We start from the raw sequence: 18,370 nt of genomic DNA, 5'->3' as shown, positions 1-18,370 counted from the left end.
CTGAGGCAGGGACTCCGCTCCGGCACACTCGTGCGATGTGCCCAAGTTTGTTGCAGTGCGAACAAACAACGTTCCTGAACCTACAAGTAGACCTGGGGTGATTCCCTCCGCAACTTGCGCAGGGCGGCAAACGGGATCCGGGTCTCCCCCCAGACCTCATGTGACTGCTCCGCATCAGGTGACTGTCCTTGAACTCGGGATCCTCGTAGGCGGGGCTTGTGTCCTCGTAGTGAACTTTGGTGTGTCTTGGCGCTGGCTGGTCAGTGTTGAACCCGCGTTGAATTGTCTCCGCTGATCTGTCTGCTGCTTCTGAAGCTCTTGCCTCCTCGAGTACAATCGGTAGGCTTAAATTGGTTTTTGCTAACAGCCGCTTTTGTAGGGAAATGTCTCTCAGCCCGCTAACGAGTCGATCCATAATCTGCTCATCCAGGTCTCTGAATCTACAATGTGTGGCTGCTTTACGTAGGGCTGCAACATATTGGTTGATAGATTCTCCCGCCTTCTGGTTCCTCGTGTTGAACGCTTGGCGGCAAACATGGCGGGAAGGTTTTGGCGCGTAATGAGTCTGTAGAGCCTGTTGCAACGTCGCCCATGATACTGCCTGTATTGGAGTAGGCGCGGTGAGGTCTCTGGCCGTATTGAAGACTTCCTTTCCGCAGTAGCCGAGGAAAATGTTTTTCTTCCTTGCGTCGGTGATCCCCGTGTATTCATTCGCTTCGAGGAAACACTCGAAACGAATCATGAAGGCTTCCCATTCGTCGTTTTCTGGGTCGAAAGGAGCGGGGGGAGCATGCATCGCCATCTTCTCTGTTTGAATTTGCCGCGCTGCGGTGATCTGATATGGCGGCCGGAATTTCTGCTGAATTCCTGGGCTGGATCAAATCCGGAGATTCTGGAGGTAGCGTTCTTCGTCCTATCTGCCTCTCGATCCCACCCTCGTCGCCAATGTTGGATCTGGGCAACGAGAGACAGACTGCGGACACGAAGTGACTTAACAGCTCTTTATTAATAGTAGCAGTGATCCAGCTTGCTCTGTGGTCGGAGGGTTCCCCTTTTATAGGGATCGGGTACGCCCCTCGACCAATCAGAACGATACCTGTTTCCCGCTGTAGCAGCGGACCAGAGGGGAGACTTACTACGATATATGCTAATATCTTACACCTGCTCTGGGCACGTTCGCAGGAGGGACGAAGAGACGCCCGAGTGCTCCATGGAGCTTTCGTTGTGCAATCGAATCTGGGAAAGAGAAACCTTCTGCTGTTTTTAATGTCGGCTGGGGCAGAAGGTTTTTTTTTATTCCGAGGTAATCCAGTTTCAGAGAGGTCAGCAGCCAGCCTTCCCCATATATTCAGATGGTTAAATTAATGTCGGAACCCGGGGTTACTATCTCCAGTATGAGGTCATTGGGGCATTTATTATAGAGTGCTTAAGTCAGCTTGGCATTCAGGTTATATGACTAATCCTTTACAAGTCTCTTTCCCCCCCCCAGCTTTTTAGGATGGCCTTTAAAAAAAAATCATCAATCACTCAGGAAGGAGGGAAATGGGACCACGTGTGCAGGAGGCTCCTCAGAGCTAGCCTCCTACACACGTGGTCCCATTCCCCTCCTTCCTGAGTCAACATGAAGGGGACCGCGGCTCGCGCTGATGTTTTGCAGTGGTTGTTAAATGGATACCATGGTTGTTAAATGGGGGTCAAACAGTCATACATTAGACCATGTTACTGAGCTCCCAAAATGTGATCATGTGATCACCATTGAGGGCATCACGGCTGATTTAGGCCACTATTTTCCAACTTCTGTTTCCCCTCTGGACTCTCTGATCCCTTCAATTCTTCCTCTTCTTTGCTACAGCTGGTCCTTGACTTACGACCTCGACTGAGCCTAACATTTCTGTTGTTGATTGAGAATTTGTTAAGTGAGTTTTGACTCATTTTATGACTTTTCTTGCCACCTTTGTTAAGTGAATCACTGCAGTCGTTCAGTTAGCAACATGGTTGTTAAGTGAATCTGCTTTCTCCCATTGACTTTGCTTGCCAGAGGTCATAAAAGGGGATCCCATGACCCCGGGACCCTGCAACCGTCATAAAGATGGACCAGTTGCCAAGCATCCGACTTCTGATCACGCAACCATTGGGATGCTGCAACGGCAGAACTGTGAAAAACGGTCATAAGCCACTTTTTTCAGGGCCGTTGTAACTTTGAACTGTTGTAAGCGAGGACTAGCTGTGCAATCTCCTGATATTACCCCAATTACCCACACTCTTCCGTTCAAAAACAGTTCCATATGCCGAGTTGTGAGCCAAGTTTGTACAAGTGACTTATGACCGTTTCTCCCACTTAGTGACCACTGCAGCAACCCCATGGTCACGTGACCCAAATGCAGCCGCTGGGCAACTGGCTCATCTTTATGACGGTTCTTGTGTCCCGGGGTCACAAGTTCCCCTTTTGCGCCCTTCCGTCAAACGAAATCCATGCAGAAGCCAGATTCATTTTACAAACTGTGTTTTTCACTCAACAATCCAGCGATTCACGTAAAACAACTGCGGTAAGGAAGGTCATGGAAACGGGCTAAAATTCACCCAACAAACATCTCGCTTAGCAACATAAATTTTGGGGGTCAGCTGTGGTCGTAAGTCCAGGACCACCTGTATTTGATAATCTCGCAACCTTTTAACCTGCTCATTTTCCACATATTTTCGTCCCTTCTAACTCCCACCCATGTTCAGGACTGGCGCAGGATAATTTTTACAGATGTTCTTCGAGTGACTCATTTTGGCCTCTGTGTTAGGTGTTGTTTTGTAATCAGCTATCGGCATCTTTTTGCAGGAGTCTGTGATCTACTCCTGTTTCTTCTGCTTCTTTGCACTGTCTGTATTCGCAGCCCTGAACATCTGGTTGGACGGTCAAGGCCACTAAACCTTTTGCTGAAAGGCCTCAGGGATGTTTCTTTCTTTCTTTCTTTGTCCTCCCTACAAATACTTTTATCTTGATCTGGCCCTATCTAATATTCAGATTGCACAGCAGGAAAGAAACTTTCATTCAGTCAAGTCTCCAAGATAAACAAGATCTTGGAAGGAACCCAATGCCAGTTCGCAAACTTTGAGTCTAGAACCAGGAACATATTTAAAAGTGGATTTAAAAGAGACGCATCGGGGATGGCTTCTTTCGCAGAAATCCCCTTTTCAATTCCAGGCTTCCTAGGAAGATTGTCCCCTCCCCAGAAGGTGACTTATTAGCTCTCCGAGTAGTCCTCGATTTATGACTACAATTGAGCCCCAAATTTGTTGCTAAGCAAGACAGCTAACCGAGTTTTAGCCCATTTTACAACCTTTTTTTTTTTAAACAAAGTTTTATTGGTTTGTTTTTAAAAAATAAAAAGGAAAGGGGTATTGGAATGGATTACAAATTTTGGCAGTTACAATGTGTGAAAGGTGTCCCGTCCCCCCCCCTACTCATAGTATTCATTTAAACAAATAATTCAATATTACATAATAGTAATTTGTCAGCATATAAATTCATATAATGGTTTCAATCAATTTGTATCAAGCCGATTTCCTTATTCATTTTTGTGATCTGAGTTTTCTTGGTATTGCCCCTTCTCCCCCGGCAGCAGGGCTCTGGCCCCTCCCGTGTCTTGTATATCAGGTGTAAGATCATCGGGTTTATCTAGGAGTGCTTTATTTTTTTCCATAAAGGCCTGTGCCTCTATGGTTGTATTAATTCTAACTCTAGCATCCTCCCAGAAAATTAACATACCTTCAGGCATCAACCATCTGAACCACACCCCTTTCTGGTAAAGCTTCTTCGCTAATTGTGAATAATTTTTTCTTTTCTCTCTCACTTTCTTAGGGATCTGTTTCAGAATGGTTATTTCTCTATCTTGATATTTCAACACTTGCCCTCTTTGTGCACTCAGAATCTCATCTCTTGTGGTCTTTCTGAGAAATTTAACATGTACCTCCCTGGGAACATTATGTGTTCTAACATATGCTGAGTTTACTCTATAAACCAGATCCAGTTCCCACCCCATCTGTTGTTTTTCTTTCTTTATGTATTCAGCCAAAATGTTTGTCATGATGTCCCTTAAATCTTCATCATCTGCCTCCACTACATTTTGGAACCTGAGGAAAAAGGACATTCTTTCAAATTCTGTTTTCATTTCATGGATTTCAATCTCCTGATTCCCCTTCTGCACCCCTTGCACCTCCCCCCTCATCTCAGCCATCCCTCCCTCCAAAATATCCAGTCTCTGTGTATTTTTACTCGTCTAGTCTTGGTTCGCTTTAAGCTGCTCTCTCATCTCCTTTAGTTCACTTTTTATGTCTTCCTGTCCCTTTAAAATTTGTTGGAACATCTGTTGAAAATACGTCTCAGCAGGTTTGGGTTGCATCAGTGATGTTAACGTTTGTTGTCTGCTCGGACTTGAAACTATAGATGTGGGGGCGGAGACAGCAAAGCCCGGCTTCCCCGGGGGTGGTCTTTTAGGTGGCATTATATTGAGCAGTAAAAGTTCACAGTCAATACAGAGAGGAAATTGAGGAGGGAAACCACCGAGAGAGTTCAGGAGGCTAGGAGTCCAAGCAGAGGGGAAATTATTCTAATTACTTCTGGCAGTAGAGTAAAAAAGTCCTTTGTTCCAGGGAGATACGATTCAACAGGAGATTTGTCTGAGTGTCACAGAGGACAAAGACAGGAAGCCTGAACTTCTATAGGTGGAGTCAGTTTTCAATGTTTATAAAGACAACGGAAGTGTGCCATCTTGCCCTGCCAACTTCGGGGTTTAGAGGCATAACAGAAAGTTTCCAAAGCTTCCAAAGTTTTCAGATCATCACCTCATTTATAAAGTTAAAATCCAAAATCCGCCTTTGTTATGGGCGTGAAATCATTAGTTGGCTCTCTCCCTTCCTCCTCTAGGGCCGAGAGCAAAATAAGCCGCCTGTCCGAGGGGGGAAGAAATCCCCCTCCCTCCAGTCACGCCTCTCCAGCCAAGTTGAAAACGACTTTAAAAACAGCTGGCAGTCTTTTCTTTCCTTTTCTCTCCAACAAGCAAGGGAAGGGGGGGGAGTTTCCACCTCACCACACAGTAACCACGTCCTTCAAATCGCGTGTTCTTCCAGGTGCCTCCTCACGAAGACGCTGCAGCGCCTCCCCATCATGCCTTCCGGTGCCTAGGGCGATGTGGGGGCTCCCCCGGCTGCCGCCGACTCAGGGGATCCCCCGCTACGCCGCCCCTTCGGCAGGAGCCTCTACGTGGCGTCCTGTGCCCCCCAGACAGTGGGGGGCCCACCAGAAGAGCGCGGGGCGAGCAGAGCCTGCCCGTCGGATCAGCAGCCGGAACCAGAAGCCCCATTGTACAACCTTTCTTGCCACTGTTGTTAAGTGAATCATTGCCATTCTTAAATTAGTCACCTGGTTGTTAAGTGAATCTGGCTTCCTCTATTGACTTGGCTTGTCAGAAGTTCGGAAATGGGGATCAGACGATTCTGGGACACTGTGACTGTCATAAATACAAATCAGTAGCCAAGGGTCTGAGTTTCAATCATGTGACTCTGGGGATGCCACCATGGTCGTAAGTAGGAAAACTGGTCACAAATCACTTTTTCCAGTGCTGTTGTAACTTTGGTCACACACAGCCTAATTTAACCATCCATCATACAATTTATCCTGCAGATCCCTCAATCCTCATTGTTGCTCTTCTCTGGACTCTTTCTAGAGTCTCAACCATCCCTTTTACACCATGGCCACCAAAACTGAAGGCAGAGTTCCAAGTGGGGGCTTCGCCAAGGCCTTAGACCAGGGGTGACCAAAGTTGGCAACTTTTAAGACTTGCGGACTTCAACTCCCAGAATTCTCCAGCCAGCATAACAGCATAGCTCCAGCCACCATAGCTGGCTGGAGAATTCTGGGAGTGGAAGTCCACAAGTCTTAAAAGGTGCCTTAGAAAGTGGCACTAGCGCTTCACGGGATCTTGATTCTCAATCCCACTTTTGATGGAGCCTGGGAGTGCATGGGATTTCTTGGCAGGTGCAGCCAACTGCTGGCTCCCCCATAAATGCAAGGCGTCCCGCGAGATGGCGTATAAACACGTGTCCTTTGGTTCACAAGATCATTTCGGACCTTCCCGCCGGTTGCAGAGCCGGGGCTTTCGCACGGAGTGAAACGCTGCATCCCTCACGGCAGAATCGCAGCCTTCCCTCCTCGCAAAGCATCACGGTAGAAGCCAATGCAAATGAGGCTGCTCATTTCCCCGCCTCCCCGCCCAGTTCGTTCTCCGTGGGCTGCGATGCCGACGAGAAACCCGGGCGATCCAATCGAAGCCACGCCTCAAGTTACCATCAGGCACGTGGGGCTCGTTTAGATGACGTCACTCTGCAGCCTCTTGAGGCGTGGCTCCGATCTCAGCGCCGATCTTGAGTAGCCAACAAAGCATTAAATCTAATTCAAAGTGCGAGGGGAGGCGGGGAACTGAGCAGCTTCATTTGCATGGGCTTCAACCGTGATGCTTTGCGAAGAGAAAGGACCCACGACTCTCCTGTGATGGGTACCGTCTTTCGCTTCCTGCTGAAGTCCCGGTAATAGAACCTACGGGAATGTTCGAAAACGCCTTCTTCTTCACCCATGTAGACGAATTTCACTGAGTTTGCGCGGAACGCCGTAAGCTCAATGTCTACTGCCGCCGTGGAGTACGGTGTCCGTGGAGTCAGTTCTTCCTTTTCTGTCGAGAAGAGGAAGTGGTCACATGAGGGTTATCACAAATCAATTTTTGGAGGCCCACTAGGGCTAATTTGTTTTGTTATAAAGATAGGAGTAAAGGTTGTCAATTCCCTTGTCTTCGCATTTCTTTGAAAGTGACTTTCACTGTGTTCCAATTATTGCTCGTTTCCATTGTAGTGTCTCGTTGGGTGACAATGGGAAAAAGTTCGTCCCATTCCCCCCCTTCCTGAGTCGGGGGGGGGGCGGAGCCCGTGAAGGCAGCGAGCGGCGCTGGGGGAGACGGCGGCTAATGCAAGCAGGTGATGCCTTGCAGAGGAGAGAGAAAGCAAAGCTGAAGAGGCGGGGGGGGGGGGGGGACTTCTGATCACGCAACCATGGGGATGCTGCAACGGCAGAACTGTGAAAAACGGTCATTAGTCACTTTTTTCAGGGCCATTGTAACTTTGAACTGTTGTAAGTCGAGGACTAGCTGTGCAATCTCCTGATATTACCCCAATTACCCACACTCTTCCGTTCAAAAACAGTTCCATATGCTGAGTTGTGAGTCAAGTTTGTACAAGTGACTTATGACCGTTTCTCCCACTTAGTGACCACTGCAGCAACCCCATGGTCACGTGACCCAAATCCAGCCGCTGGGCAACTGGCTCATCTTTATGATAGTTCTTGTGTCCCGGGGTCACGAGTTCCCCTTTTTCACCCTTCCGTCAAACGAAATCCATGCAGAAGCCAGATTCATTTTACAAACTGTGTTTTTCACTCAACAATCCAGCGATTCAAGTAAAGCAACACTTGTAAGGAAGGTCATGAAAACGGGCTAAACTTCACCCAACAAACGTCTCGCTTAGCAATATAAATTTTGGGTGTCAGCTGTGGTCGTAAGTCTAGGACCACCTGTATTTGATAATCTTGCAACCTGCTCATTTTCCACATATTTTCGTCCCTTCTAATTCCCACCCATGTTCAGGACTGGCGCAGGATAACTTTTACAGATGTTCGAGTGACTCATTTTGGCCTCTGTGTTAGGTGTTGTTTTGTAATCAGCTATCGGCATCTTTTTGCAGGAGTCTGTGATCTACTCCTGTTTCTTCTGCTTCTTTGCACTGTCTGTACTCGCAGCCTTGAACATCTGGTTGGACGGTCAAGGCCGCTAAATCTTTTGCTGAAAGGCCTCAGGGATGTTTCTTTCTTTCTTTCTTTGTCCTCCCTACAAATACTTTAACTTGATCTGGCTTTGTCAGATTGGAGACTTTCATTCAATCATGTCTCCAAGATAAACAAGATCTTGGAAGGAACCCAGTGCCCCTTCGCAAACTTTTAGTCTGGAACCAGGAACAGATTAGGAAACTCTGGCTGGAGAAATAAAAGTCGATTTAAAACAAAAGCATCGGGATGGTTTCTTTAGCAGAAATCGCCTTTTCAATTCCAGGCTTCCTTGGAGGTGACATTAGCTCTCTGGGTAATCCTTGATTTATGACTGCAATTGAGCCTAACTGTTACTGTCTTACTGAGCTCCCAAAATGTGATCATGTGATCGTGTCCCATTTTAGAAATGAAAGCAACTGAGTGAGTTTGAGCCACTCCCCAGGGGACAGTGACTTCTAGTCCTGCCTTAGGCACGAAAGGTGGCTGGGTGACTTTGAGCCAGTCACTGTCTCTAAGCCCAACCCACCTCATAAGGTTATTGTGTTGAAAATAGGACGACGAAGGAATATGAAGTATGTTTGCTGCCTTGAGTTATTCCTATAAAATAAAATAAAAAACAAGATTGAAAAAGAAAAGGTTAGAAAAAGAAAAAAGAAAAAAAAAGGAAGATAAGAAAGGAAAGAAGAATGAAGGAAGAAATAGAAAGGGAAGAAGGAAAAAGCAAAAGAAAGAAAAAAGAATTAGAAAGAAGGAAAAGGAAGGTAAGAAGGAAAGGAAAAAGAAAGGAAGGTAAGACAAGGAAAGGGGGAGGAAAGAAAAGGAAGAAGGAAAGAGGAATGGAAGAGAAGAAGAAAGAATGAAGGAAGGGAAGGAGAGAAAAAGAAGGAAGGAAGGAATAAAAAGAATGAAAGAACAAAGGGAAGAAAGAATAAAGGAGGAAAGAGAAAGAAAAAGGGAAGGAGGGAAGTAAAAAGGGAAGAGGGGAAGGAAAGAAAAAAGGAATGTAAAAAAGTAGAAAGGAAGGGAAGGAGAAAAAAAGAAAAAATGAGAAAGGAATGTAAGAAAGAAGGAAAGAAGAATGAAGGAGGAAAGGAAGGAGAGAAAGAAAGAACAAAAATGAGACCGATGCTGTTTGAAATTTACATCTTGGCAAGGCCACATTTGAGTCAATTAGTGGAGCCCATCTGTGGGTTTTGCACCATCGAAAAGCCAAAGCGCCTCAAGCCAACCGTAACCTTCTTGTCCACCAAACCCAAGCATAAGCCAGCCCCCCCCCTCCCTTCCCCACCATCCGCTCTGCAAGCTGCAATTCAGATTTTTCTGGACCGATGCGGAGTTCCTTTCCATGCAGTTGACCTTGGACTTCAAACAGCCCAAACCCTGGAACAAAACCACCACGGATCTCATTGGGCTTGAAAAGTGCAGAACACAAATGGCCCACAGCTGTTGTTGGCCTTGGAACCCGTTCAGCCCTTCACTTTTGGGGCCTCCAGCTGCAGCCAGCAGCCGCCGAAGGAGAAGTGCCAAGAGACAGTTTGGGCCATTCCTCCGGCAGGCGTTTTTCAGAGCCGAGTTTCCTGTGCATTTGCTCTCTTCGCTGGCCGAATTTGGGGAGAAGCAGGAGAGGGAGAAATGCACGGCTTGCTTTAGAGAAAATTAGGATAACAACCTGAGGGATTTCCTGCGAGGAATGTTGTTAAGACAGCAAAGTAGCTTTTGATTAAATACACGGACCAGATCCCTCTTCCTGGCTACGAGACAGAAACGGCTCAAGAAACAAAGGTTTATAAATAAATATGAATAAATTTACATGGGAGATCTTGTTATCGAAGTATCAGGTGGGATTGCTGAGTAAACTTAAAGGTAACCTAAAACAAGAACCTCCAAAAACTCCACTTCAATGGGAAAAACATCATTTGATGCTTCAATGCTGCTAATACATTGCATTTTCATACACCCCGGCGCTGGATACTGAGGTTACGGCGTCCCGCGAGACCGCGCATAAACACGTGTTCCTGGGTTCACAAGATCATTTCGGACCTTCCCACCGGTTCCAGAGCCGGGACTTTCGCACAAAGCGAAACGCTGCATCCATCACGGCAGAATCGCAGCCTTTCCTCCTCGCAAAACATTGTCGGTAGAAGCCAATGCAAATGAGGCTACTCATCTCCCCGCCGAATTCCTTCTCCGTGGGCTGCGATGCCAGCCATAAACCCGAGCGATCCAATCGGGAGTCACGCCTAAAGTTACTATCAGGATGCAAAGTGACGTCAGCTACGTGAGGTCTTTTTTTTAAGAAGGGGGTGTAACTTTTGCTTTCAAAAGGAATCCAAACTGAGCGGCGAGATGAGTAGCCTCATTTGCATAGGCTTCAACCGTGATGCTTTGCGAAGAGGAAGGACCCGCGACTCTCCCGTGATGGATGCACCGTTTCGCTTCGTGCGGAAGTCCCGGTTCTAGAACCGGCGGGAATGTTCGTAAAAGTATTTCTGTTCACCCACAGATCGGTGTTGGCCACGGCCGCGCGGGACGCCCTAATCTCAGTGTCCATCTCCGCCGTAGGGCTTGGTGTCGGTGAAAACAACGAGCATACTCTGGTTTCTCTTCAGATCGTATAAATCTTTCGCCTTTTACTAAAGATTTCCGTGGAGAGGAACATTTATGAGTTTCGATTAATTTTTTGAGGCCCTGCTTCGGTGGGGCTACCTTTGCCTGGTTCTAAAAATAGAATGAGCGATGTGTTGTCGGTTGTGAGAATATCACATTCCCCTGGGTACATAGTTAAATACTACAGTGTCTGACCCTTGTGAACTGTACTCACGTGGATGAAAGCCATTAACTTGGTTTAAACTAAGTGTGAATTGCCACCATTAGAAATTAAATTAACTGCCTGTAGGGCGTGGGATCTAGAGTCTAGAACAGTGATGATCTTTTCCAGTCAGAATGCCCAGAGCGTGCAAGCGTGCACATGCGCCCGAACCCGCAATGTATATACCCTGCCTCCCCCCATGCATATGCACGCTACCCCCTGCACATCCCCCCCCTGTACATGCGCACAAGATATCCCAGACCTGCCCCCAAAGGCCCGAAGATCAGCTGGCCGGTGGGAGGTGCATGCACATGCGCAGCAGAGCTGAAGTAGGGCAATGACTTGCGTGCTTTCAGGGACGACATTGCGTTCACCATCACGGGTCTAGACCATCATACCCAAATCCTGCAACCGTTCTTCCTATGTTTTAGTCTTCAGGCCATCAGCCATCTTAGTTGCTCTTCTCTGCACTTTTTCTAGAGTCTCAACATCTTTTTTATAATGTGGTGACCAAAACTGGATGCAGTATTCCAAGCGTTTGTTATAAAGCAATGCTCATTCTTCGCATGATCTTGACTCTTATCTCTCCGTTTATGCAACCAAGGATTGCATTAGATTGCACTCCACTTCTGTGGTGCCGTGTATGCCTCCAGAAAGAAAACAGATCGAATTGACAAGGATGAGGAAAGTTCTACGCACTCCTTAATTTTGGAAAGAAATGCAGCTGGGATGCGGATGAGTTTTCAACTCACATTTTCCTTGTTTTGAAATAAGACCCGGGATGCAAAAATCCATTTCGGGACTGCCAGACAAATCCATGGCTTTATAGATTTGGAAGGCAGTTTGGAAGTTTTCTCCCTGCCCAGTAGGGAATCTGCTGCAGTGTTTCTTAACCTTGGCAACTTTAAGAACTGTGGACTTCAGCTTCCAGAATTCCCCAGGCAGCATGGAGAATTCTGGGAGCTGAAGTCCAAACATTTTCGAGTTGCCAAGAGAGAGAAACACTATCCTTGCCCCTTCGTCTTACTCTTTCCCCCCCTTACAAGTTCTCATCCAGTTTGACAGGAAAGGATGTGTTTTGAAAAATGCCTCATCTTGCAATTTCCTGCTTATTTTTTAAAAAACCTTCCAAAGCTTTACGATCTCATGTTGTTGCTGGAGAAAAACACAGAAGGAATTCTTCTCTTTCTATATGTAGTGCGACTCATTTGGCATTTATGTGCAGGCGTCTCCCATTCCCATTTGAGACATCACCGTGGTGCTGACTTTTATTTGCTTCAATAATTTTTCTAAACGCTTTAGGCCAGGGATGGTGAATCTTTTTGTAAACGTCTGCCAAAATTGTCTGTGTGCGTGGCCCACACCCACAATGCAATGTGCCCCACCCACTTGCGCATGCACGCACGAACCCCGTGCATGCACATTAACCCCCCTTGCGCATGCGCGCATGCATGTTTGACCCCCTCCCCCTCCCAATGGGCCAACTGGAAGTTTGGAAATGATCCGTTTCCGGCTTGGCCAGGGTAAGGCCGTTTTTGTCCTCCATCCCCAGTCTCCAGGAAAGCCTCTGGAGCCTGGGGAGGGGGATGAAAACGGTTTCCCCCTGGAAACTGGAAACAGATAATTTCCAAACTTCCAATGGGCCCGTTGGCCCTGTTTTTTGCCCTCCCCAGACTCCAGACGCTTTTCTAAAGCCTGGGGAGGGCAAAAACGGTCTCCTCCCCCGGCCCGACTGAAGGCTGAAAATCAGCTGGCCGGCGTGCACATGTGCACTGGAGCTGATGGCTCGCGTGCCAGCAGATATGGCTCCAGGTGCCACAGGTTTGCCATCACTGCTTTAGGCTCTAACTCATAGGCACTTGGAGCGCCAAGTTAAAATAGAAACTCAGATCGTAGAGTGGCATGCGCAATCATATTGCATAGATTGAAATTGCTCATGCGTCAAGAACACCTGAAAAAGGTCCAGATATTATAGTGCAAGTGCCGTGTGTAATCCATGAAAGTGGGTTTTGGGCAGAGGTGGGCTGCTGCCTGTTCGGACTGGTTCAGGTAACTGGTAGTTCTGACCACCGGCTGAGCCTGCCCACCCGCCCTGGTGCTATCCCATCCTATATATCCAGGGTTGGGATTCAGCCGGTTCGGACCGGTTCAGGCTAACTCGTAGTTCTGAAAACCCTCTGAGCCTGCCCACCCACTCCGGTGCTATCCCATCCTATATATCCAGGGGTGGGATTCAGCCACTTCAGACCGGTTCAGGCTAACTGGTAGTTCTGACCACCGGCTCAGCCTGCCCACCCGCCCTGGTGCTATACCATCCTATATATCCAGGGTTGGGATTCAGCCGGTTTGGACCGGTTCAGGCTAGCTGGTAGTTCTGACCACCGGCTGAGCCTGCCCACCCGCCCCGGTGCTATACCATCCTATATATCCAGGGGTGGGATTCAGCCGGTTTGGACCGGTTCAGGCTAACTGGTAGTTCTGACCACCGGCTCAGCCTGCCCACCCGCCCCGGTGCTATCCCATCCTATATAACCAGGGTTGGGATTCAGCCGGTTTGGACCGGTTCAGGCTAACTGGTAGTTCTGACCACCGGCTGAGCCTGCCCACCCGCCCCGGTGCTATACCATCCTATATATCCAGGGTTGGGATTCAGCCGGTTTGGACCGGTTCAGGCTAGCTGGTAGTTCTGACCACTGGCTGAGCCTGCCCACCCGCCCCAGTGCTATCCCATGCTATATATCCAGGGGTGGGATTCAGCCGGTTTGGACCGGTTCAGGCTAACTGGTAGTTCCAGCAATCAGTTGGCCCCGCCCACCAGCTCCTGCAGTAGTCTGTCCTATATTTCCTTTGTTTGAAGCCCAGCTGATAGGCGCGGCAGAGCAGATTGCTGCGCCTCAGCTGTTTTACCGCGGCTGCAGTAGAAGGTAAGTTTTAGAGCTGTTTTCAAATGTACTGCATGCGTGCGGAGCATACGTTTGGCGCGCTCAGCGAACCGGTTCCACTGGTTGAATCCCACCACTGTAATATATCTGTTTGGCTTGCTCGCCCCGCCCACGCAGCCCAGCTGATTTCTACGTCTCATCTGCTTTACGCACCACGGCTGCCCGAATAAGAGTGCTGGAAGCTGCACGCATGAAATCGCCGTGTGTTTGAAGCCACATGTGTTCACATTTTTGGTTCTGCACTAGGCAAACCAGTTGTTAAATTACGTGAAGCACACCTCTGGTTTTGGCACTAGGTGCCTTAGGGTAGGGGTGTCAAACTCAATTTCATTGAGGGCCGCATCAGGGCTGTGGTTGACCTTGGGGAGGACAACTGGGTGGGTGTGGCCAGCTTGACGCCACTCCCCAAATTGCTGCCATGTCTCCTCTTCGCACTGGGTAGACCAGGCCGAAGCGACACCGGCCAACCCTTCACATTTTCCAGGATGGCCCCGTGGGGTGGATCCAAACATATCACGGACCGAATCCAGCCTGCGGGCCTTGTGTTTGACACCCCTGCTTTAGGGGGAATAAGACAGGTGTGTGCAACTGTTAGTTGAGCTTCTTAGCTCAACATGTCCTACAGACCTGCTCAAAAGTCAATTATTAGGATGATTGGGGGAGCTAAGCACACACGGGTGATGGACTAAGCTCTTTTCTCATTCTTTCCAGGGATCTGCGCTTCAACCGCATCAAAACCATCAAGCCAGGTGTCTTCAGGAATCTGAAGAATCTCGACACTCTGTAAGTTTCTCGTGTGCTCCCTTGCTCGTTTCACCCGCCTTGACCTAAAATGGAAAGATGGAAAGCCACCAGCTGTTTCTTGCCTAACCTGGCAGAAATAACCCCGCTGAGCCATGGATGGTTTTGATTTTCTTGGCTGGGGCACGATGCTTAAGTTCAGTCACGGTCTGCTGGATGAGTTTCAAGGTAGCTTGATTTGTTGGCTCAGATTGGGCAGGCAGAATCACCTGCTCTGTTGTGCTTGGACAGGGCTGTGTTTTATTGCATTCCACGAGATCATAGCTCATGAGTTGGGCTTCAGAACTCATAGGTTTCTAGGAAGCCTTGATCTATGTAGGACAGAGGCGGGCAATTAATTTTCTCCAGGGCCCACATGAGAAACTGGGACTGTTGTAGAAGGCCAAAATAAGAAAGACCCTTGGTGCTCTCTGAGCTTGTTTTCTTACAGATGTTTCGTTACCTAACTAGGTTATATCATCATTGCAAGAAGGGAGAGGGGATTGCAAGGAGAAGGGGAGAGGAAGATTGTGGGGTCCTTGATGCTTTCCAAGCTTAGTTGTTTTCTTACAGAAGTTTCATTACCCAACTAGGTAACATCATCAGTGCTAGAAGGGAGTGGGGTTTGTAAAGAGGAGAAGGAGGACTCTGGGGTCTTTGGTGCTCTCTGAACTTGATTGTTTTCTTGCAGACATTTTATTACCTAACTAGGTAACATCATCAGTGCTAGAAGAGAATGAGTTTGCAGGGGGGGGTGACGAGGAGGAGGAGGAGGACTGTAGAGTTCCAAAGGTGCTTTTTGCAAGAGGCAACTGGACTTTCTGGTTTTTCTTTGAAGATGTTTCGCTTCAGCTTCTTGGATGCTTTTTGTTTCTTCAAAAAAAGTCCAGTTGCCACTTGAAAGAAAGCACCATTGGGGGAGCCCATGACCTGGATGACTGAGAATCTCCATAGACTGTGAAGCCCTTGGTGATCTCTGAACTTGGTTGTTTTCTTGCAGACATTTCATTACCCAAACTAGGTAACATCATCAGTGCTGGCAAAAGAGTACCAAGGACCCGTCATTTCAATCCTGAGCTACCAATATTCTCCTTTATTAGAACCAATAAGGCTATGAAGGTGTATAGGGACATGCACATGCGCACCAGTGGTGGGTTTCAAATTTGTTTAGAACCTCTTCTGTAGGTGGGGCCTGATTTGTGGGAGTGGCTTGCCAGCCATGTGACCTGGTAGGAGTGGCTTGCTAGCCATGTGACTGGGTGGGCGTGGCCAACTTGTAAAATGTGGTGAAACTCACTTAACAACGCTCTTGCTTAGCAACCAAAATGTTGGCTCAGAAACTCTGGCATTTGTAGTATGCAAGTCTTAAAGCTGTCAAGTGACAAGACCCTTGCACCCCTAACCCTTTAGGAAAAAAAAAACCAGGGGTGTTCAAACTTGACAGCTTTAAGACTTGTGGAGTTCAACTCCCAGAATTCCTCCTCCAGTCATGTTGGCTCAGGAACTCTGGCATTGAAGTGTGCAAGTCTTAAAGCTGTCAAGCTACAAGACCCTTGCACCCCTAACCCTTTAGGGAAAAAACCCAGAGGTGTTCAAACTTGACAGCTTTAAGACATGTGGACTTCAACTCCCAGAATTCCTCCTCTCGCTCTTCATCTTGATGATGTGCGGACAGGCAGGGGGAGGGAGCTGGAACCGGTTCTAAACGGAACTGTAGATTTGTGGAACCTCTCTTATAGAAGAGCTTAGAACTGGCAGGAACCCACCCCTGGTGCACACATATATAAATTGAAACAAAAAGCACTAGTCACCTTTATCCTTGGACAGTAAAGGTGACTAACAAGCAAATTTTATTGCATTTCACTAGAAGGCAAAATCACAAAACTGTGTCTCACTTCTTTGGTCATTTGAAATCCACTGGAGAAAGCAATTTGTGTTTGGGAGAGTTAGCAGTAAAAGGAAACCACTTCAACAAAGAACGTGGTGGATAGACACTATCAAAACTGGCACCAGTTGGAACATAAAACAATTCAGACGGTGCCATATCTGAAGTGGAATATGCTATGCAGCCAGGGCCAAAAGAAGCAAACTTTCCTAGCAAAAAAGGAATGGATTCATGCTCACTTAATGACCACAGAAAAATGCTGTAAAAACAAGTCAGTTTTGTAGGTGCCTCGCTTACAGCCATCATGACATATGATGGAAATACCACGTTCCTTTTCCTACCGATGCACTGAAATGATTTTTCTGAAGCAGCAGAAAACAGCCAAGCAATTAAAAAAAAAAAGGAGCAGATTCCAACTTGGGATCCAAGCCCAAGAACTGAAGAAAGTGAGGAGGGAAACAAAACTGGATCAGTTCAAGGCAATCCAGGCCAAAAGGTTTAAGCCAAGAAGCTTATCACCAACTCTGCTTTGCAAACTTTGGCGATGTTGACGGATGCCGCTGGACGCAAATCCTTCTGTGGAAACAGACCACAGCTTGTTTTCACCAAAGCCAAAACACAGACAGCCAAATCTTTTGGCCGCTCTTCCAGATGTGTTTGACCGGTGCTGTTTCTGGAAACCATGGCAACCATCTGCAGATGTTTCAAGTGGAGACCTAAAACTGAAACCCTCATGAAATTGCAGATTGTGGAAACTCGCACTCCAGCCTCTCGTTTCCTGCCCTTTGAGGGTTTGTTATGAATCGTTGGGATAGGGCCGAATAACCCCTCGGTTGCCGTCCGAAGCATCGTTCAAAATAAGGTAGTCCTCGACTTACGACCGCAGTGGAGGCCCCCACATTTCCGTTGCTAAGCTGGACAGCTGTTGAATGAGTTTTGCCCCATTTTGCGTCCTTTCTTGCCAATGTCGTTAAGCGAATCACTGGAGTTGCTGAGTTAGTAACATGGTCGCTAAGCGAATCTGGCTTCCGCATTGAGGACGTAAAATCGGATCACAGGACACTGTGATCCGTCAAAATGTGAGTCAGGTGTCAAGCATCTGAATTTATCCAGTGACCGTGCAATGGTCGTAAATGTGAAAAATGGTCTTAAGTCACTTTTTTCAGTGCTGTTGTAACTTGGAATGAACTGTTGTAAGTCAAGGACGAGCCAACATATCCCTTGAAGATTGCTGCTCAAGAAGAATTTCCTTCACCCAGAGCCTGTCCCAGCCACAGAGGGAGGAGAAGACTTTAGCATCAACTTTTCAGTCTACCTGAAAAAAATATTGTTGCCTCTTTAGAGGGAAGTCGCATCATTCCAAAGCAGGTAGAATTTCTGTAACTCAGAGTTGATCTGGAATTGGCTATCTCTGAGCTTGCTTGTTTTCTTTCAGACATCTCATTACCCATATAGGTAACATCATCAGTCCTAGAAGGTACTGAGATTTGTGGGGTGGGGAGAGGAAGAGGAGGACTGTGGGATCCTTGGCTATCTCTGAGCTTGCTTGTTTTCTTTCAGACATCTCATTGCCCATATAGGTAACATCATCAGTCTTAGAAGGTAGTGAGATTTGTGGAGAAGAGGAGGGGGAGGAGGAGAACTGTGATGCCCTCTCTGAGCTTGCTTGTTTTTTGAACAGACATTTCATCACCCAACCTAAGTAATGGCATCAGTGCTAGAAGGGAGTGACGTTTCTTCCCTTTTTCTACCTAGCAACTTGCCATGCCATTCTTGGTAAGGCTGTGGCTTTTTCCTTGGCGTTCCTTGACTCTAGTGCATTGGTTTCTCCTCATTTGTTTGTCTGGTGTTAATCCCTGCTTATCTGGGTGTTGGCTGGTGGAGAGGATGCGCAAAATCACTAAAGAGCAAACCCCACTCCCTTCTAGCACTGGTGATGTTACCTAGTTGGGTAATAGATTGTCTGAATGCAAGCAAACAACCAAGCTTGTTTTCTTTCAGACATCTCAATACCCATATAGGTAACATCATCAGACCACTTTACAGCCCGGTGCTGCCTGATGGATGGAGTTAATTCCAGGCTTAACTGTAGCTGT

At 47.5% G+C, this 18,370-nt stretch overlaps 1 protein-coding gene across 3 annotated transcripts in view; it reads left to right on the top strand.

Moving 5' to 3' along the window:
• The window catches only part of LOC309390390 (peroxidasin homolog), a gene marked incomplete at its 5' end in the record, with an annotated part of 160,667 nt that overhangs the window by 75,956 nt on the left and 66,341 nt on the right, over window positions 1-18,370 (top strand). For 2 of the 3 annotated variants that reach the window (XM_081949689.1, XM_081949690.1), the window contains one exon: window positions 14,321-14,392. In XM_081949689.1, coding sequence (XP_081805815.1) covers window positions 14,321-14,392 — 72 coding nt within the window. Of the gene's footprint in view, window positions 1-6,976; window positions 7,015-14,320; window positions 14,393-18,370 lie in introns of those variants that run through there. The other variant, XM_081949691.1, reaches the window with a different exon arrangement.

This window comes from Natrix helvetica, assembly GCF_964273705.1.
Source record: "Natrix helvetica genome assembly, chromosome: 3".
NCBI lineage: Eukaryota > Metazoa > Chordata > Lepidosauria > Squamata > Natricidae > Natrix > Natrix helvetica.
Note: the sequence above shows the minus strand (reverse complement) of the source record. Positions and strands in the feature narration are given on the sequence as shown.